General features: G+C 41.0%; 2 protein-coding genes across 2 annotated transcripts in view; one reads left to right on the forward strand and one right to left on the reverse strand.

Annotated features, from left to right (window-relative positions):
- Nucleotides 1-837: 837 nt before the first annotated feature.
- On the reverse strand, nt 838-11,692 carry LOC103365028 (probable polypeptide N-acetylgalactosaminyltransferase 8). Its single transcript, XM_008292356.1, has 12 exons — nt 11,361-11,692; nt 10,019-10,361; nt 9,748-9,914; nt 8,582-8,768; nt 6,285-6,482; nt 6,037-6,151; nt 4,556-4,741; nt 3,254-3,391; nt 3,074-3,166; nt 2,782-2,952; nt 2,147-2,299; nt 838-1,873 (listed from the first exon to the last, which is right to left on the reverse strand). Exons 1-11 carry the CDS (start codon nt 11,530-11,532, stop codon nt 2,180-2,182), a joined length of 1,890 nt encoding a protein of 629 aa, XP_008290578.1. The 5' UTR covers nt 11,533-11,692; the 3' UTR covers nt 838-1,873; nt 2,147-2,179.
- A 2,515-nt stretch (nt 11,693-14,207) lies between these two features.
- LOC103365030 (calcineurin B homologous protein 3-like) overlaps nt 14,208-22,165 on the forward strand; it is a 10,711-nt gene continuing 2,753 nt past the window's right edge. Inside the window, exons 1-5 of the mRNA XM_008292359.1 lie at nt 14,208-14,343; nt 15,874-15,943; nt 16,492-16,572; nt 19,276-19,415; nt 21,789-21,850. Of these exons, the coding sequence (XP_008290581.1) occupies nt 14,283-14,343; nt 15,874-15,943; nt 16,492-16,572; nt 19,276-19,415; nt 21,789-21,850 (414 nt within the window). The 5' untranslated portion in view covers nt 14,208-14,282. The remainder of the gene's footprint in view (nt 14,344-15,873; nt 15,944-16,491; nt 16,573-19,275; nt 19,416-21,788; nt 21,851-22,165) is intronic.

Here is a 22,165-nt window from a genome sequence, read left to right on the forward strand (position 1 = left end):
TGACAAATGCAACGTAAGTTAAAAAAAAAAAAAAAAGCACATTTATTAGCAGGAAAATGTTAAATGATCAAAGATCAAGTCCTAGTTCAGTCCCTCTGAATGATGATAACATCAAGATTATTAATAGTGAATCATGAACGTGTTGGCAGCTTGGTGCTGCTGTATCTTCTGCAGGTGGAGTCAGTTTAAACTATGTCATGTTCAGCAGATGAATCTGAGGAGTCATGACGTGGTTAACATGAGAGGACAGAAGTAAAAACAAAAATCTGACAGTTTTTGAACTTTTTCTTTGATTTACGGTGAGATAATCCATCATTTGAACATTTCTTGAAATCAAACCATGTTAGTTCCATCATTATTTGGTGGAACTGTTCATTTTTAACATTTTCATTGTCGCTAAAAAAACAAAAAAGCATTCAACTATACTGGCCAGAGAATCAGCAGCATGACTCGTGCTCTCTGACGAAGACCTCAGACCAGTTTGGTTATGGAAACGCTTCAGCATGTTGCCCGTTCTCATCAGACACTCTGGTGTTTGTTATAAGAGCAGCTGGCTGATGACACCACATGCTCACACATGGCTTTTTGCATCACTACCACACTCCAGTAAACAAAATTAAACACGTTCTGTCCATTCTTCTGCAAATGAAACACTTGATTTGTCACCTTTCTTTTGCATGGTTATGGGTGAAACAGGTTTTATTTACTAGAGAGGCTGTTCTGGCTGCAGTCAAAGCTAAAGAAAGGCCTTAAAAATGAATGACTCTGTAACTCAAAAAGCCTCACGTTAGACTGCAGCAGAGTTCAAACTTTACTGGAAGCACATCAAACAACCACTTCAACAATAAACTTTATTTCCAGATAAACAAAAACAGAATATAAAGTATTTTGACATCCACCATAAACCTTTTAAATACAAAACACTTGCAGTCAATCCGTATGATCTGTAGATCCATGAATAAAGGAATAAATATGGCCGACCTGAGAACACATGGAGACAAAAAACAAAAAAGAGAAACACCAAGAACCTCTGATTCATACTCAGCCAGACAATAAATAACACACACCACACCTCAGTCAACTGCACAGCAATGACTTATCGCTTATTAGCTGACTTGATGTCAGTTTTATTCACACAGAGAAGATTATTATTAATTTAATAGGCAGGGCGTGTCGCCACACGAGTCCTTTCCACAACCTGACCCTTACAGAAGTTCTCAAAAGTAAACCTGAAAACATTTATTTAAACAGTATTGTTAAAAACCTAACCCTATTTGAACCATAAATAACAAGTACCATACAACAGATTTACACCCGAGTCTTCCTAATGAACTAGTTTCACTTCTAAATAGTTAAATTTGACCTGAGGCATGAATGCTGGTCTTATCTTAATCCACTCATTTTATACCTTCATTGTACTTATTTTACTTCATTTACTTCTCACATATCAGACAATAATGCAGGTAGAACCAGTGATAAAAATTACAGTTTTTTTAAACATTATATTCACCCAACTGCGCCAAAGGTAGTGCATAAAATCTGTACGAGAGCAGCATTTGTAATAGGTGGTGACATTAAACAGCTCATCGTTTTATATCTACTGCAGCCACGGCTAAAACTCAGTGCAGCTAAAACTGTGAAACAAGTTAAAGCTTGCACTCTTTCACAACGTCCCAGCTCTTAATATAAAGGAAAACACAAACATGGATTAGTGGTAATGTGTGCCGAGACAGACATTAATAGTCTGGTTAGACTGAAGAGGAGGAAAGAGGATTAACTTTGCTTTTTTCTAAATAGCATGATGGTATGTTTGTGCTAATTAGGCAACCAGCCGGTGTTTCACAACTGTGTGGCTTCATTTCAAAACAGCAATCTGAAAGGTAAAAAAATCCTGGTGAGCTGAACATTTTATATTTCTCACAATCATCTGGTACAAAAAGCACCTTTAACAGCATTTGAAGTTTCAGCAGGATTCATCTCTGAACATTAACAAATGGTGGAAAACAATCACTTGCACTCGTAAGATTTACAAAACCCACCACTAGTTTCTTCCCACCCCATCCTGAAAAGTGCATGTTTAAATTATTACAGGAGTCACGATGGTTTCTTTGACGTTTTACTCATTCCAGTGTTATTATCTACTGACCTATCAGCACTTCTTGTGGATCACACACATACTTCAAAAGGCCTTGATTATGTTCTGGATTTCCCATCGTTGGCCAGAGCATTCCTGTATGACAAGTTTACGGTCTTTGATTTCCAGGCACTTTTTCGTCTGTCTGTTCCTCATTTCTTTGCCCTAGAAAACAGAATCAAAGCAAGAACACGGTCAGAATTCACAGCTTTTAAAACCTCCTTTTTGTTTTTCGTATTCGTTTTGTACCACCGTTTGTGACTTTTATATATTAACTGTCATCATAAACTGTTTATAAAAGATGGATGTAGCCGAAGAAGTGGAGCAAACACATTTCAACCTGCATTTCTTTTAAAGGCCAGCAGGGTGACTCCTGTTCTTCCTGTTACATGGAAGTCGGTGAGAAAGCGGCACTACTTCTAACTTGTTACCTCAGTAAATGTTTTCCTTAAACTATTGCGGTCTAAATTGCTCAATTCAAGATTTTTTGAATACAACATGATGCTTGTTTTATAAATGACAGTCCCACCTAGAATTAAACAGAAAATAAAACAGGGTAAAGTTTCAGGGCAGGACTTTGTTGTGATTGTTAGAGTAGATCTTTTATACACAGTCTAGGGTCTTATTACTGGTTTATCTTGTCTTGCCTGAGTGAAGTCCCAGTATATCCCCATTCCTTTCTGCATAGCCTCTTTGCAGTTGTACAGGCCAGGCTCGCTTTCTTTCTGGCCGACGTCAGTCAAGCATCGGTTGTCGTTGTACTTGTGGGACTTGATGCCGCCGATGTAGAGCTCGCCGGTTCCTCGCAAATACGTGTACTTTAAAAAAAATAAATAAAAGAGACGAGTCAGAAAGCAGAATTGGCAGTTAAATGATGCAACTACAAGACTTCTGATAACAGACCATGATACCTGACAACCCCATAGCTGCTTCACTTACTTGAGGTCCGTAGTAGTAGCAGTTGTAGGCGATAGGTGTGTGTCCTGGTACTGGACCCTGGTCTATGCACATGTCAGCATCAAGATTCTTCAGCTGCCGGTAGAGGAACAAACATTATGACGACTCACTGCGATGCTCCTACTACCATACTCACTGAGCAGTATGTGAAAGTAAACGTACTCCTCCGTATCCAAGTAGGTTATCCCAGGAATCCAGCTTAGGATAGATGTTTTCCAGGTACCACTTGAAAGGTTTACAGTTTAACCTTTCTCTGAGTTTCTTCCTCTCCGTGACGTCTCCGATGTCAATTCCATGATTCTGCAGAGGGGGGAAGAAAAAAAAGAAAAGAGTATGACCAGGTTTATAGACACACACACACACACTTTATATTCAACATCAGGATCAGACGGGTTCTGTGTCTCAGAGATCAACGCGTTCTGGTTGAAATGTGCGCATCAACTCCAGAACAAAAGCTAAAGACCTTGTGAAGATGCTGCTGAAGCTGGAAAGAGAGAGTCATTATCCACAGTGGAACCAGTCCTGTACCGACATGGGCTGGAAGGCTGCTCAGAGAGGAAGAAGACATCACTCCAGAAGAAACATAAGAAAGACAGAATACAGTTTGTAGATGCACACAGGGACAAAGAGCTTCATCAGTGGAGACATGTCCTGTGGTCTGATGGAACTAAACCTGAACTGTTTGGCCTTAATGACCATCGGTACATCTGGAGGAAAAAGGAGGAAGCTTGAAGCCTGAGAACACCATCCCAGCTGTGGAGCACGGGGGTGGCAGCATCATGCTGTGGGGCTGTTTTCATGGAGGAGGGACTGGTGCACTTCACAGAATAGATGGCATCATGAGGGAGGACAATTATGTGGAGATATTGAAGCAACATCTCCAGACATCAGCAGGAAGTTACAGCTTGGACACTAATGGGTCTTCAGATGGACGATGACCCTCAGCATAGCGCCAGATTAGCTACAGAGAGGCTTCAGGACAACAGAGTCAGTGTTGTGGAGTGGCCATCACAAAGCCCTGATCTCCATCCTGGAGAACATCAGTGGAGCAAGGAGACCAACAAACCTGACTCAGTTCCTCCAGTTCTGTCAGGAGGAATGGGCCAGAACTCATCAGACTGTTGTGAGAAGCTTGTGGAAGGAAACCCAGAACGTTTGACCCAAGTCATAGAGTTTAAAGGCAACACTACCAGATACTGAGGAGACGGATGGAAACTTCTGACTCTTCAGACAGTGAGTAAAAAAAAGGTTGTGTGTCTTTTTACACAGCGTACGTAAACTTGTGGTTTAACCCGGATATGAGCAATAAGTCTAAATGAGTTAATAAATGTCTGATATCAGCAAAATTTCAATATTATGCATTCCTACATTGGAACATCCATCCTGCCTCCTGGGTGTAGAAGCATGGAGTCTCTCTCAGAGAGGCCATCACTTTGCCCACTGCTTGATCCCAATCTGACGTACCTCAAATGGCAAGTTCCAAGCCAAGTTGACGTTGTGCTTGTATTCGTCCATCCAGACTTCTGCCACCCTCAGGGCATTTCTCTTCATGGCAGGACCCAGGTCTGGCATGTAGGGCTTGTGGGCTCTCTCAATGTGGGCGATCTTGGAGCATGGAACTACTTCAATACTGCCTCCACATGTCCACACCTACATGAGCAAAAACGGACACCTTACTAGTCACTGATCCATCTCCACTGAAGACAAGTGTAAAGCATGAGCAGGTAGATTTAACCACCTTTGGGAAAACCGTTTCCCTCCGTTTAGTTTCTATCCTGAGTAGTGGAAACAAACCATATAGACAAGTTTGGCATCTATTAATCATAATAAGCTTATTTCTCAAAATGTCAATTCTAGCTCAAGCAGCTAATGCTAACAGAGCAAAATTCAAGTCACTGCAAGCTCTGGTTGTGAACCTTGGTTTGACATCCACCCTTAGAAAAGCAAAATCTTTGCAGCACATCTGCATTCAGACAACTTCCCAGAAAATGATGCCACAAGTTTGCTGGTCTTGTGCCAAAGTTCCTGCAGCATTCTGGCAATAATGAGAAGTTTTCCACTACTGGCAAACATGTTCACTTGTGGTCATCAGTTGGTCAGGATTGCTAAACTTTTAGTACGTTTCTGGAAACAAGTTTGTCATGAGTTGCAAACGTGCTGGTTTAAGTTTCCCAGGAGACAGTTCTGCTTCGGCAATGTTGCCACAAATTTGAAGAAAGGTCATATTTTCATAAGCAAATTAGATCTGTGGTGAACTTTTTCCTGATATTTTATGTAGTTTTTAATAGTATATCAATATAAATGTTCTTAGTTTTCACCGGCACCTTGCTCGGAGGTTGTTTTGGGTTTTAATTTACTGGTTTTCCAAAGACATGCACGGTAGCTTATTGTAAATTGGTCACTGGAGCAAATTCATCCCACATCCACCCAACCGGTGGAGGCAGATGGCCGTCCCTCCCTGAGCCTGGTTCTGTCGGAGGTTTTTTCCCCCCGCGGGGGCTTTTGGTTCCTTCCCACTGTTGCAGACTGCTGAAGCTTATAGGGAATCCAGATGTTTTGGATTGTTGGGTGTTTCTGCCTTTGCTAAGCACTATGAGATGACCTGTTGTTGTAAATATGCGTTATACAAATAAAATTGAATTGAATTGAATGTGAGCATAAATCATGAATCTGAACAATCCAGGAGGCTCCATTTTGCACAATGCAAAGGTTTTAAGGCTTATCAGACAGCTCACACTGCACAGTGGCTGATAATGAGACAGGATCTTACAGCTCTGGAGAGTTATTACCAGCAGCAGTCACTGTATCCCTCTTTCTCAACAGCTGGAGTGTAAACAGCTTGGCGTAAGCGACGGGATAGTTCTGTTGAAACCAGGATCTTTACTCTTCCGTGCTCTAACTTGGCCTGACACGGCCATCGGGTGGAGGCTCCGAGGTTTACTCACGCGAATTCCCAGCTCAACGTTTTCTCCACCGTACACTTTCATTCCATCGTCCAGAGCTCCGATTTCTCCCAGAAACTTCCTGTCAGCAACTAGGATTCCCATGACAGATGGACTCCTGAAATGAGAGGACTGTGACTATGGAGTTGACTAGAATCACTGTAGAGAATACAATCATGAACACAACACTGTCCGATCATCAAGAATGAAAGAATTACTAAGAGCCGGAGGTTATGGTCACGTCGACTTACTTTCCAGGCAGTGAATTGTCGTTTTGTTTGTAATAGTCGGGCGCAAACCCCTCATACATGCACCACAAAGCCCAGTCGAAGGCGTGCGCTGCTGGCTGGTACTGAGTGACTTTGAGATCATCAAAGTTGACTCTGTCGAACACAGGAGACACCACCACCGTTCGGTCAGCCTTGATTTGTGTCAGCAGAGGTTCGGCCCTGTGTGCAGAGAAAACAGAGAGACAGGTCACGTATCAATGCAACAAACTTCCCTGTTTTAAACGTCCACAGTCAGAGAGGAGAGTCAAGTCAGTTGAATCAACACTTTTCTACATCCTTGTGCAAAATGATTCATGAGCAGGAGCTGGCATGTGTTGTGCATCAGTGACAGTCACTCCTTTATTTCCTCAATGACTGCAATAACAGGACTTGTTTGCTTTGAATAGTCTCCCACAACCCAAGTGAACATATGTGCAGCATTTGAAAGGTGGAAGGAGTTTTCAACGCTACTGATGCAGAGATGTTGCTAATATTGTCCATAAGTCTGTACTGTTTTGCTTTTTTTTTTTTTTTTAATACTTTATTTGTGAATTTTCTAATTTTTACAAACACAACCGAGGAAGACAAAAACAGATGTAATGCAATGAAAAGAAAAGAAAAGAAAAAAAAACAAACAGACAAAACACAGACAGGCAAACGGACAGGGAGAAGAAATAGACAAAAGCAGAAACTGCCAGTTTCAACTGCCAGGAGTCAAACAAGAAAGAGTCCACGTCAGGCCAAACTGTGCAGATTCCAGAGGTTAGAAATCTGGGATGTGGGTCCTAAAGGGTGGCACCAGATCAGGTCAAGGACATGATGATTGATTCCACACTCAGCCACATCGTGCAAGAGTGAACAATTTGCTGCTTGAGAACATTGAGAGGAAAAAATGAGAAAATAAAATATAGACCTATTCCTCCTAATTACAGATGACCTTCTTAGTCCTAATGTGGTCAATAAATGGTCCCCAGACCCGAAGGAGCTTTGAGTGTGCGTTGAACATCGTATACCGTATTTCTTCAAGGTAGATACAGGAGACCATGTCAATCAGCCATCTTTTGAAGCAAGGAGGAGGAACAGATCTGCAGTCCTTCAGAATCACCCTTTTAGCCATAACCATGCCGAATGAGAGGGCTTGCTGTACGTCTGCTGGAAGTGTCACGGAGAACTCAGAACAACCCAGTATCGCCAGAAGACAGTCAGGATCGAATTGCCTGTTATATATATTGCTATATGTATTAAATATATCACACCAAAAACTCTTGAGTTTGGGACAGGACCAGAAAAGATGGCCAAGTGTCCCATCACCTGACTTGCATTGACCTGACCTGTATTGTTTTTTAAACTTGTGCACAGGCTTGCCACACTATTAAAAAAACGAGTCTGTCAAAATGATTGCCAGTCTGATCAGCGCCCTCATTACCACCACCAACACAGTGCCCTTGTGCAAGGTGCTCGCCGTCCCATTGAAGCTGCTCAGTCGCCAGCAGATCAGACTGTGGTTGCACGAGGATCACACAGTAGTTTAGTGGGCAGCTGGAAATGTGTGTAACAATGTCAGTGTGTTTGAGTTAGATTATCCTGAATCAACAGGATAACAATGGCATCAGCTCCCTGGAGGCAGTCTGTATCTGATGTAAAACATAAGCTTAAAAATTTAAAGCAAATCTCAACCTAAGATTGGATTTTTAAAAATTGGGCGTGTTTAGGAAGACCGGTTAGCTTTGCTGCTACAGTATAACATCAAAGTCTTGAACTTGCACAGAGGGGTGACGGTTTAAAGGAAAACTAGAATCTTTTGGGGTTTTTAAAATTTATTTTGTAGATGGTCTTTTGCTGGTTTGGGTCCACTTCAGCCCTGTAGAGGGAAGGGTCACTGCAAGTCAACACAAAGATGTGCTGAGAGATCAACAGGTCTTTCCCAATGGGAGTGCCCTCTTCCAGGATGACAACGCCCCTAATCCATTTGGCACAAGAGGTCAGTGACTGGTTTGACGAGGATGTAAATGATGTGAATCATATGTTGTGACAAGTCACCAGATCTCCACCTAACTGAAAGTCTATCAGATGTTTTGGGCGGACAGGTCAATTACATTCTTCACCACAGTCCTCAGAATAGCAAATGAAGGAACACCCTTTGGCAGAATGGTGACCGGTCCCTCCAGTAGATGTCCAGAGACCAACTGTACATAGACCCTATTACACCTCAGTCAGACACTCTTTGATTTTTCACCTGTCTGTGCGCATAACTTCATAGGTGTTTGCCAGATTCCTACCACAACTCATGGACTTCGATGTGAGCGTCCAGGATGGCCACCACGTCAGCAGTAGCCGCCTTCCAACCGGAGACTCTGGCGTGAGCGAGGCCCAGCTGCTCGGTGTGCCTCACTCTGATAAAACGAAGATTTGGGTTCTGCTCCTCAAGCGACTTTATGTACATGTCAAGGTCCCCCTTGAGGTTTTCTGGATTGAAAAGAGAATACAAACATACATTCTGATATCAGGGAAGCACAGTTAGAGTTGTCTTTATAGAGTTTGCATGAGGTTGCGACAAGTTTCCAGGAGAATTAACCTAAATGAGAATCAGACAAATCTGAGAGGAAACCGCTGCTCTGATCATAGACACGACTTCCATTTTCACATATTACAGAAGGCTTTTCAGTCCGAGGGCCCTGTTATAAATGCTGTTCTCTTTAATTTGGTGTGGACAGAGCAACTGAGATTTAGAATCCTGCACTTCAACGTGACACCACCACTGTGTACAGGGTTGAGATTAATGAATGCACAGCTATTTGCACACACTGCACAGGAGTTTTGAGGAAGTAGCTTGACTCTCTTGGAATTTTCTGTATTTGCTTAGTTGCTGAGAGATAAATAAAGGTGTTGCCAGAACCTGATTTTCTTAGTTGAACATAAAGAAAACACCCCTTGGTCTTACCAGCAACAACAAAACCCAATTTCCATGGAACTCCAAAGCTTGGCACATGTCTTGTTTGGTTTTTGTGCACATTTAACAACTGACAAGTGGCTGTTTAACCAGGGGTTACATGCTGGAGGATATCTTGCATAACAGCTTGAGCAAGCTCTTTGTCTTCACAGAATGAAAAAATACAGAAAATATACTGTGAGCTTTAAAAAGGTTCTGGTAGGTATACTTTTTTGGAAGCTGGGCCCAGTCTTGTGTTAGCTTTAGCCTATGTTGACCAGTAAATATGAGAATAAAATGCTCAAAATGCTTTAAAAGGTGCGAGTTAATTTGACAAAGAGTTTTACAGGACGGCTGGTGAAAAGCGGATGCAGGTGTTCACAAAACACCTGGAAGGCAAACAGCGCCACGACCTAGAACCTACAACAACAGATAAGAACCTACAGCAACAGGGAAGGTAAGCTTTTGTTTATCGCCAGAGGTTTGCACAATCCCATGGTTTTGTAACCAACCAACCATTAGAGCTGTTGTCATCCACCATTATTATTTCCTTCAGTAGGTTTCGAGGGGTGCGGTCGATGATGCTGCGCAGCGCCCTTTTGATGACAGACAGGGCTTCGTTGAGGTAGATCAGCACCACACTGAGACTGGGCAGGTCCTTTGAATAAGTCTTTTTCAAACACCTGTGCAGAAAGAGAGCGATCCTTAGAAGAAAGTCGTCGTCTTTTGAAATAGAAAGTTGAAAACAATTGCTCCATGTACAGACAGTGTGAAAGTAAAGGTGTACCCTGGAACTCTGGTGTCTGGAAGAGGTCGATCCAGAGGAAGGCGGTCGCTGAGGAAAACGTTGTACCCGTACTTCTCATACAGAGCCTGAGCTTCCCTCTGGTCGTCCTCAGACAGACCTGCCCCCCACTCCTTGAACAGGGCAGACTTTGGGAACAGTTTGTTGGACTTCTTCTCGTTGTCGGCCTCCTTCTCCTTCTCTGTGTCGGGCTGCTGTTTCTTCCCCAGTTGCTGTTGGACGACCGAGTCCAGGAGCGCTGCAGCGTTTACCCGCTTGGCTTTGTCCTCCTCAAGTATTTTCTTCATGTCATTCTGCCTTGACTCAAAGGCTTTGATGACTTTGTCTTTAAATTTGAGAGATTCGGGAAGACGGGGGGAGAGGACAACATAAGCCAAAGACGTCATGAAAATACCAGATATAAATAAAAGATGAAGTTATGTTGCTGTTATTTTGAATTATTTGAATAAGAGTCCAGATTTTAGTGGGAATGGTCGTTTTATCGTTTGTATTCCACTGAGAAAAACATTAAATGATTTTGAAAAGAAGGGATTTTTGTGTGTACCAAACAAACATGTTCCTGTCCGTCTGGTGAACATGATTTGGAAGCTGTGCGTCTCCGTGGCGCCAACATGCTTCATTTATGACGATACTTTGTGACCATTTTTCCTTTATCAAAAATTAAAATCAAAACAAATTGCAGCTCCTAAGGATTTGGATAATGTATTTATCCACATTACAAGTCTGATAACATTTTATTTAATTGTTCAGCCTTAGAAAGTACAAGATTTAAAATAAACAAATAAATAAAAAGTTAGTTAAAATACGTTATTATCCTCGATATTCCTAGTTTAATGCAAATTTGCCAGTTTTCTGAGCCAAATAAAGCAGCTTTCTGGAGATTAATGTTATTAGATAAAGCTGTAAAAACACAGTAAACTGAATAAAACAATAATAATAAAAAAAATCTACATAAACTGTAGAGAAAATTATTCAATAACTAATAATTTTTTGCACCTCTGTTAAAATCTGACCTGATCTATCATTGATAAACAGAAACGTTCAAGAAAATAAAGGCTCCAATTACAGCCATCCATCTAATATTACAAAACCACATGAGCCAATAACTTTTTTCTTTTTCCCTTTTCGACTCTAATTAACGAGACATTTTCATCATCTGTTGTCATTTTGCACCAAGCATGCAGCTGCTAATTGCCATAAATTACTTTTAGAATTCAGATTTAATCATATTTTATAAACACATCATCATCATCGTCCTCTTTTAGTAGTAAAACATAAAATAAATGAACTCTTGCATCCCCTGCAGTAGAAGCGCTCCACTCACAGAGGTTGCTGATGCTCGCCTCCAGGTCAGAGAAGTTCATCCGCGGCGGCTCCTGCTGGTCCACAGAACCCGCTCTCTGCTCATGTCCGTTCTTCAGGAACATGCCCAAGTACACGACCAACCCGATGCCCCCCAGGACGAGGGCTGACCGCTTTACCGCCGCTGGTCTCATTCTGCTGCCACCAGGAGCGACCCCCGAACCGGACAATAAAAAAAAAAAAACGACGCAGTCAAACACACACACGCAGGAAGCTCGCAGGTTACCGGGCCGACGGGTTGGACCAGCGGACTGACATGATGCATCTACATGATGATGTCTGAGGATGAACGATGGTCTATTGTTTGCAACCCGCTGACTCTGAGGTCAGCGCTCTGCTGCCGCCGCCTGACCATATTAGGCACAGGTGTTCCTCATGAGTGGGCTGACGTCACGGCTTCACCTGCGCAGCACGCCCAATCAGAGCGACCGCAGCTGAAGTTTAGCGTAACAAATTAGATTCTAACAACAACCTGTCAGCAAATAAACAAAAATAAAGAATAACAGACACATGATGATCACAGTGGTGGCCTCATGCTGCAGCTTCCAGATCAAAAAGTCATTTTTTCAGTCACTCATTGGTGTTATTTGCTAACGCAGCCCAGGATTCCCATCAGAGCCACTAGAATGACTTACATACAGTATGGTTAGATTTTTATGTAGCCCTCAGTTTATTAAAACTCTTGCTAAAGTTGTGTTTTTTTTTCTCTTCCAGTTGCTGATTAAGCTCATAATATGATTACAATTGAAATTGCACAGAGCTGGGGAAAGATGTCCCTCAGAAACAACGTCTATTCTCTTTCAAAGAGAATGTTTGATTAAAGTCAACATAACATGTCCACAGTAAGTGTGCTTACGGGCTCTGAGATGGAGGATCTCCTGCTGGTGCCCAGAGTCAGGACCAAACACGCTGAGGCTGCGTTCCAGTTTCATGCAGCTGAAACCTGGAACTGGATTTCAGAAGGTGTGAAACAGGTCTCAACTCTGACCATGTTCAAATCCAGGCTGAAAACAGTTCTGTGTAGTTGTGCATATGACAGCTGAAAGCATTTTATCTGTACTGATGATTGATTGACTTTGTCTGCCTCTTTGCTTTTAATGCAATTAATTATTAATTGTGTTTAAGTTCTGTGGACTGATTTTATCTGTCTTCTTGTACTTTTTGTGTGAAGCACTTTGAATTACCTCGGTTACAAATTGTGCGATACAAATAAACCTGTCTTGCCTTCATTAACTGAACAAACTTTTAATAAATCTCACCAGACTACAGCTTTGTTATTGTAAAACAAAATCTGAAATCTTCCCCTCACAAGGAGAACAAGCCCCAGGGGGTAATCTGATCTCACAAGATACTTTGACCAATATAAACTTGTGCAACAATATTCTCACTTCTTAAGCTTTATCTGACTTTAACTGCAACAAAAATGGGAAATAATCACTTGCAGAAATTAGATTTGATTTCCCTTGAAAATGGCGTCCCGGTGGGGGCACCAGAATCTTTCTGCGNTACCCTATTTAAATTTACATTAATTGTTGTCATTCCTCAGAAAACCTGGAGCCCCACTCAGCGCCCTTGGAGATTGGCCACCCAGAGGTCGGTCGCTACTTCTCCGAGTTCGCTGACACCCACTATGTTGCCAATGAAGAACTGCAGACACGATACCCAGAGGACATGGATGAAACCCTGGGTACAGTGCAGGAGCTCTACCACAGACTGACGCCTGGCTCTGCGAACCAAGAGGAGGCTCCTGCCACAGACCAAAACAGCCACCAAGCCATGTCCATGTAGCAAGGAGCTGTATCTGGCGCTTTGTCGTCCAACTACTACTAACCAACTACTGGTCACCCATTCTCAATTCACAATCCACTTAGCTGCTGCTTTGTTGCACTTATTCAAGTCTAGGTCGTGTGTATCAGAGAGGTTCTTTTGTTTAGAAAAAAAAAAACAGTATTGTTATTGTTGTTGCTTTGATACACATATCCAAATACCACAATGTATTTGTTGCGGAAAAAAAAAAAAGTTCAAACTATAGAATGATATGATGCTTGTTGGGGAAGACATCTTCAAATCCAGTGACAAGCCTGAAAAAGTATTCAAACTCAGAATCACGCATTAGTATACACCATGAAGAAGAAGAAAACACATTTGGAATAAACAGTTAAGTGGACGAGTAAATTCAGGATGAGTATCCAGGTGCTGTAAATCCCCCCTTTGCCTAAAACCAAGGAATGCTCCTTTACCCACAACCCCCTGCATCCAGCACCAGTCTACAAAGCATATACCCTAACCCCCAGGTGCAGTGCCACACGAAAGACTATAAAGAAAACACTTTGTAAATTAACTTTTATTCCCCATCTTTTAACCAAGTTTCATGCACTTACGAAAATCTAACTTTCACATTTCTAGATATTTTTTTTTTCTGTATATTTACAAGTGAAATGTGTAGGATGCCATGGCTCATCAGTGTCTTTAATGGAAAAACTAGACGAACCAATAAGGACACCAGTGACTTGAAACAGAAATGACTCTGAGCTTTGAGGAAACTAAAAAGAAAAAAATAAAGCGTTTCAAGTTTTAGTAGTTCCTCTCTGACTTATTTTGCACACCAAGTGAGTGTATGCATTGCTTTATTGTTGTAATGCACAATACTAACCACCATTCACTGCAGAAAGTCCACTGACGGGAAACAGGAAGGCAGCAGGTAATTTATCCATAAGCTGTATGGATTTAGGACCTTGAGGATGCCAGATGTTTCCAGGCCGCCTGCAGCAGACTACAGTTGCACTGAGCCGCCGATAGCAGCGCGATAAAGCAGCAGCAGCACGGAAAAGTTTATCCAGTCGAACCAGCTTGTGCGCCTTTACGCACCGGTGGAACAGCAGTGATGGGAGCTTCGCAGACGCGCGCCGCAAATAAGTACCAGGACCTGACGGAGAAAACTGGATGTAAGTACGGAAAAGTACATGGGTTCATATTTATTGGGGACTGTGTAACTTTTAGTGTGCGGCGCTGTTTGTATTGAATGGTTCGATTTTGGTGAAATTGGGTCGTTGAGGAAATGAAAGGTGCGACAGGTACCTTGACAATCACCGATCATTGTACTAAAGGAAGTTTTTTGTTTTGTTTTTTTAAAAAACTATCCATTAGTAATTAGATAGTTGAGGCAAATCCTGCTTATATCAATAAACGAGGTAAAATTAAATGGTGTAAAATGGTGAACATTTTACGCATCATATGCCTTTTTTTGTCCACACCCGCTAGTTTCTATTAATAAAGTATTTCTTCACACCAACAATCCATGCTATGCGGGAGTTACCTTAACCTTTTACAATAGTTGTTCTTGCATTTATTTATAGTGCAGGTATATTTACTTACAGTGTAGTATAGTCTTTTTTTCCTTTCTTTCTTTCTTTGCACGGTCAAGTTAGCAGAGTTCAGAGGTGCTACAGGTTGGGCCAACTGCAGTGAAACACCTTATCTGGCTTCATAAATTCCTTTATTTGAATAAAAAAAGTTGGATAAAGAAGTGAAACAAAAAGTGGACAAACAACAGAAGTGGGAATATTTAGTTTTACTCAAGGCAAGAGCCTGGTGTGAAACCTCTGCATGCGGTGGCATGAACAGTTACAGTCCAGACTGAGCCCTAATTTATTGATACTGTATTGCTGAGACTTTGAACTGTTTTATTGCTTCCCCAAGGTGAGGCTTTGTCCCAGTTTCTCAGTGGGCTCATTTGAAGTTTTCTTTATGGATTTATAGCATGTGATGTGGACAGTCTGATGAAATGTCCCATTGCACTAACAGGCGTATACTTCATGGTAAGGCACAGATGACATATTTTGTTGTTATTTTTCTTTGCATGTGGCTAATTGCTCCATGTAACTGAGGTCAGTTGTGTTAAATCTGCAGCTGCTGACCATGCATATGTAATAGTCACACCACACAGACTGACAAACAGACTTGTTTCAGTATGAGGCAATAGTCTGCAGTCCCAGTTGCTACTGCAAACATCCATTTAGCTGCCGCTGAGAGCAGGAAAAGATGTGAAAATAAACACACATGTTTACAGAAACAATTGAAAATGCCAAACCCGTCTTTACACGGGGCCAGACAGAACCAGATTATGATGTTTGAACCTTTCAGTATGCGGCTGCTAGTCCACACAGTGAGTTAATGATTTAAGGAAGCATTTGAAATGACATGAAAAGGTATGTTTGCTTTGCCATTTGGCTGATAGCAGAGTTGCACCTGATCGGTTTAATAAAAAAATAAGCCACTGTGCAATTATAGAACAGTCTGTGACACTTAAGCAGAAAAAGGATTATGTACCTCTGAGTGTGAATATTCATTTGTTTTATTACTGGACATCCCAGAAAAACAGCTGGAGGATTGCAGGAGGCCAGTTGATGGGTGAGGACTGATTATGGGTGGATCTCTGACGTCGCTTCATGTTGTTGGTGTTTGCTTCTTTTCAGTTTCAGCGGAGCAGATCAAAAACCTTCACACAAGATTTCAGCAGCTCAGTGGCAATGAAGAAACAATAAGGTAAATGTTCAAAACAAACCAGCACACGTGTTTGGCAGATCTTTACTGGTCAGCTTGCACGTGGCTTTAGTGGAGGGCGTTCAGTCTTGGCTGCTGAAGATGAAACACTAGTAGGTAGCATGGTGGCTGCAGTGGATTGTGGGTATTTCTGGTATGTCTGGCACAGGCACAAACAAGCAACATGTGTTGACACACACAAAGTGAATTACTACTAATGCAGACACGTTAGGTAAATATAATATGTTGATGTATTGTAAGCGTAAAGCCAACTCACACTGTATGCACACAGTCGGTCATGTGTCAACCCGGCATTGCCACACTGCCATGCTGGTAGCGACGAACCATGAAATTCTTTCTAAAAAAACAAAACAAAACGCGGAACAAATGTTTTACGGGTATTTCTCCTGCCAGTTTATATTTAGACACAGACATTGTTCACACTACTTCTCGTACATTCTGTCTAGTATTACTTGAAAGTGTAAGAACATGCTGACACTGTACATTAGTGTCTGTTTTATGGTAACAGAGTTTCTCCTGTCGCACTGCAGCAGAGAAAGCCTGGAAAACATATCGGCCCTTTCCAACAACCCAATCAGAAAGCAAATCATTGAGGCATTCTTCGATAAAAGGTGGGTGCATTCACATCACACCACATTCTGTCTGTTCTCCATATGGGTAATTTGCATTTCACTTCATATTATTGGAACACTTTCCAAACTAAAGCCCTGTTTATTATGTGATCAGTCAAAAGTTGACAAGTTCTAACATCCATATTTACCAAAGGTCAGACTGTCCACACAGTGACATTTATCAACCTACATGCACAGCAAATATTAAATGTAAGATATCTGCCTTTATCTGCTGTCCATACAATGGACATTTGTTTTCTTAACTGGAGGAAGTCTTCATAAACAAAAGCCGTAAAAGCAGCAATAAAGCTTCCTTTGTGCTCTACGTGTTGAATTACAATTCTATTACGGTAAATGAAATCCTCAAATAAAGGACAGGTTCAGCCTCTTGGGAAATAATCATTTGCAAGATGATTGATACCACAGCTGCTGCTGGTAGGTTACATTTGTCATACATGCAGAAACAACAAAAATGAGTGTGTAAGGTGATTAGTTAAATATCAAATGAGTCCAAATGTTATGGCCTTACAATTTTGTATCACTTATTTGCTCTAATGTTAAACGAAAAAACGAACAGTTTAGATTTGCTATATATAAAAAAACATTTAAACTCAGTCATTGCTGAGATTAAAATCTTTTATTTTTTCAGTGCTATGTATGTTTACCTTTATTTTTGATGACAGACTCAGTCCTGTCTTACATGGATGACTCCGTTGTCCACAAATTGTTGGAGAAATATTCTGCCACACCTCAGATACTTTTTTTTTCCAACTTCTTGCTGGAGGGGTTCATTTGCTTCGCTTTTCTCTTTAAAATATTTGAAAGGTCTTCCGTTGGATTCAAGTCAGGCGATATATTTGTCCAGGTCGTAGCTTTCACTGTTTTCTTCCTTAGAAAGCTCTTGTGTGATTTTGGGAGTGTGCGTTGCATCGTTATCAGGCTGTAATATTCCTCTTCTGTCAAGCTTCTGCTGACTGGGACTCATCCTGTCAGCCAGTATTTAACTATATCACAGGTGCTCATGGTGCAGTCTATAAATTACATCTCCTCAACAGCTTTTGCACTCATGCGTCCTCATATCATCCCACTCCCGTCTCCGTGCTTCGCTGCCAGGACGATGCGTTCACTGTGTTAGTCCTGGCCTAGTTCACACTAAACATGCTGGCTCTCAGCTGAGCTGAATACATTGGACTTGGGTTGACAGGGTTTCTTCATAAACGCTGTCGAGAAGTTGACATTATTCAGAGTCCTTCATACTGACTGAGCTGTTACAGAAAGTTTGATGTCTATTTATAGCCCTTGTGCCAAATCTGAAGCATTTGCTCATCTGTTTTTCAGAGCTAGATTGTGCAAGTAATGCACTTTTTGTAGTAGCATTTTAGGCCACTGCAGCTCTGATGAATGGTGCTATTGCTTGTTCTAAACCTCCTGATTACCTAAACCTAAACCTCCTGGTGCATCTCTGTTCCTACTGATTGTTAGTTGGTCGCTGATCTCACTATATGCTTTTCTATTTTATAGAACCAGATTTTTCAGCTCCTCTGACAGTTCGTTATATATCTGGGGCCATGATTCAGCCATACATATAGACACAGGACATAAGTCATAAACTCAACAAGTTCTAGTGTTGACAGGACATTTTATAACAATGCTGATGCAGTTAGGGTGATTGGAAATCAGGTGTACCCAAATTTGTTTCTGTAATTTCTAATTTGAGTGTCGCTAATCACAAGTAGCTTTTGTTGCACCGAGTTCCTACTTTGTATTTTCAATAGTCTTTGTCTTTGATTTGTCATTACGTGAAACACTCAACTTATGAATGACATTGCACACACCGTAGGAGTGGCTTTATTACTTTAAAGTCTAAAGGTATTTGTTTCTCCGCGTACTGAGTTTGTGCAGTGAGTCACCTTTACTGGTATTGTTATATTTGTTGTTATTGTACTGTTACTATGAACGAGGTTAGCATTGGTCTTAAGAGGAGAGTTAAGGTGCACTAACTCTAAGAGCGTTCACATTTGTTTCATCAAATCATTCTTTTTGTTTCGGCATTTGAAAACAACAGTAGAAAGGAAATACACTTAAAACAAAATATGTATTTGGTCTTTTAACAAGAGGAAGCATTAAAACTGACCGTGTCATTGCTATGAAGAGACAGTTGTTGACTTTTTAAAGCCAGTAGTTGTCATGTGTTGGAAAGTGCAAATGTAACAAAACAAACCACAATGCAGACTGTCCAATGAAAAAAAAAGCCGTCTGTGAGCACATGTGACTTCTGCACACAAGTCATGTGCACAAGTGGGAGAAAAAAAGGAACAAACAAACAAAAAAGTAAAAATCAATGAGCCTTTTTGCTTTTGTTTTGGACTGTTTGAAATAAGATTCTAGAGGCATGATTGCATGATGGGGCTTCATATTTTCTGACTTTACAGCAATTGTTGAAAAAAAAAATACTCCAAACTGGATACAAATGGTCTGTTTACAACTTGAGGAAAATACTGGTACTTCAACAAGCTGTACTGTGGGGTTTTATATTTTATTTTGCATCCCTTCATCCTTTCCTGATTGTGTTCTGTAATGTACAGCACTTTGTGATACATGCCATGTATGAAAAGTGCTTTATAAATAAAGTTTGATTGATTGATACTGGTTGAATTTTAATCCTCGTTGCCTAAACGTTGATTTCGTTGGACTGTGACCCAGGAACCAGCATCAGAATGAGGTGGGCACCTTCCAGGAGATCTCCTTCGAGCAGTTCCTCATGGTCATGTCCCACTTCCAGCCTCCAACTTTGAAAACGACGGAGGAGGAGAAGGAGGCTATGAGGAAAGAGAAGCTTCGCTGTAAGTCATTTCCACCATTGATTAATACGAATGCTACATGTAGCACTGCGTTTATTGATGACAAATCATTGATGTAAATCTTCTTTATCAATCACCACCAACCTGCTGGACAGAGTGTGTTGACAGCATGTCAGCTATTACGCTGGAGAAGCTCATAAGTATTCATGACTTGGCTGGGAACGTAGCCAGGACAGGCGCTTTACAACCACTACCGTCACGAGTAGAACGAGATGATTTGTAGCTACAGAGCTGGGACTCATGTTAAGCGACAGATATCGCTATAACATTTGCTAATAATCCATTTGTTGATCTGTTCCAGGAATTATTTCACAACGATGGGTGGTAGTTTACATTTTTTTGGTGTATCTTCCTCCCCTCAAGCTGCCTTGTGTGATTTATGACCTACATTTCCCAGAATTCCTTCTACAAACTGAACAAAATTGAGTAAAAGGGCATTTACTTGGTGCAAGAGTCACATGTGTTGCAAGAGTTACAAATCTGTAAATGTGAAGATGCACAATTTAAACACGCTATCATCATTAACTGAAATGACAGTCGCCTGGATCAGTTTTTTTGTGTTTTGGCCTTGTTAAAGCTGAAATATAACCTAAGGGTTCCGTTTTTAAGATAATTTCAGTAAAAAGAAACTGTCTTCGTACACATCCTGGAGCAAAGTTGTCAAAGTAAAGTGAATATATTGACACAGCATTAATTTAGGCATGGTCTCAGTAGACTCTAAAAGCTGTGTTTTAAGTTACTCCTTGTACATGCGATTGGGAAAACACACATAGGAGGGAGGTAAATATAAAACATGTGGTGCAGATAGTGCTTAACACAGATGAAAGGATGTAAATTTTGGTCCTGGTGTCTCATGAGAGCTCACTGTGGGTCTCTAATTGGAGCCACAGTTCTTCCTCAAATTGCGAAATATCTTTAGCAGCCCTGGATTCTATTTTTTTTTTTCTTTTTTTCAGAAGGAATTCTCTTTTGCTTCTATTTTGAGTTGTATTATGTGAGGGCTGTGAGGCCGACTTCACCAGGGGGGCTGTAGGACATTTGCAGAGGGGTAATGGAGCATGATACTGAATGAGCTGAGAGGGAGCAGGAGCATTGCTGCTGCTGCTCCAAAACCAACGGCTAGTTTAGTCTATTGATTTGATCCAGAGGTTAACAGATGGAGCTGTGATGGATATTGCACTTTAATTCCCTGACTGACTAATAAAAACTGACTCTCTGTAGTAACGTCCATCGTGAGCAAACGTCACACAAAAAGACGCTCGTTAGAAATCCCTGAAAATCATCTGATTTCTTTTTTTGTGTGATAGCAGTCGGCCCTGGATGCACTGCAGACACAAAGTTAATATCCTTTTAACTGCAGCTTACTAACAATGCCTGCCCTGACACTGAATAAATGATAGTTCTCGCAAAAAAACCTACTTTTTCATGTTTAGTGCCACACTTTAAAAACCACCTTGTCTGATAATGTGTTTCCTCCGCATAAGGAAATGCACTCGATAAGTGACTAATGTGTCCTGTAGTCTCGCAGCTCCTTTTTAGAATAAATGGAGATAACAAAAGCAGTTTGCTCTCCAAGGTTTGCATGAATCAGATCGGTTGCTTGCTTGTTACATTATTTTTTTTTAAGTAATGTGAATTTTCAAAAACATTTCTCAAAAGTTTCAATTATTTTTTTTTTGTGCTCTCCCTTGGGGGTGAAGCCAGGTGGTTACGCTGCCAGCACAAACACAATTTTCTGGAGAAAAGTAACGGTGACACCTGGGAAAAAAAAGAGCTTTGATAAAGGAGATAATTGCCACAATAAAATGTGTTTGTCTCCTATCTGATGATAGATCGTGTCCAGTCCTGCTTTGCTTCACACACACACACGCATACACCATTTATCTAAGTGTGTTTCGCTGCATATATTTCCCACATAGTTTATTTCTTTTCATACCATCGCATTGATAAATTTGTCACCCAGGAAAAAAAAAAAAGGAGCCAATTTGACATCAGATCTGACATTCTCTCATCAAAATGTCGGCGGATGTTTCCCAAGGGAGCAAACTGGTATTTGTCTTCACCGGTGCTGTAGGACTGTTGAACATTTCTCGTGGCTCTGAATCTTATAAATGTCACTGCAACTGCAAAAAGTGACATTTCAAAGGTGTTTCGTGGCCACAGCGTCACTCAGCCGTTTTTCTGATACGGCTTGAAGGACCTGCCTCGCCATTGTGCTCTCTTATCTCCGCATCGAATAAACATTCTTGTAATCATAACTTCCTCTGACCCATTAGTAAGAGCCTGTGAGTGGATGATGGAATCTTCCTGAGAAATCAAACCAACCAAGTTTTTTTTTTTCTTTTATCTTTCCAGTCCTGTTCAACATGCACGACACAGACAACGACGGCACCATTACTCTGGAGGAGTACAGGAAGGTAAGGCTGTGATTATGTGCTTTGTAACACTTAAACAGCATACAGTTATCTACAGTCATGTATTAAGTCCATAATGTTAAAGTACATTAAGATACATAAAATTTATCAGCTTGTATTATTAGGTTGCAGCAGTCCCATCCCCTGATTTTAATTTAGACTTGATACTTCTTTTGGATTCTATGTCCAATTAAACTCCTGCTGTCTTTGCACATTTCTGCATACAGAGAAATGACAACTCTCAATGTAAGAAAATTTAAAACAAAAGCTTCTGAAAATTAAATTTCAACTTTAAAACCGGACTCAGACAAAACAAAC

Source organism: Stegastes partitus, unplaced genomic scaffold (genome assembly GCF_000690725.1).
Source record: "Stegastes partitus isolate 25-593 unplaced genomic scaffold, Stegastes_partitus-1.0.2 Scaffold804, whole genome shotgun sequence".
Lineage (NCBI taxonomy): Eukaryota > Metazoa > Chordata > Actinopteri > Pomacentridae > Stegastes > Stegastes partitus.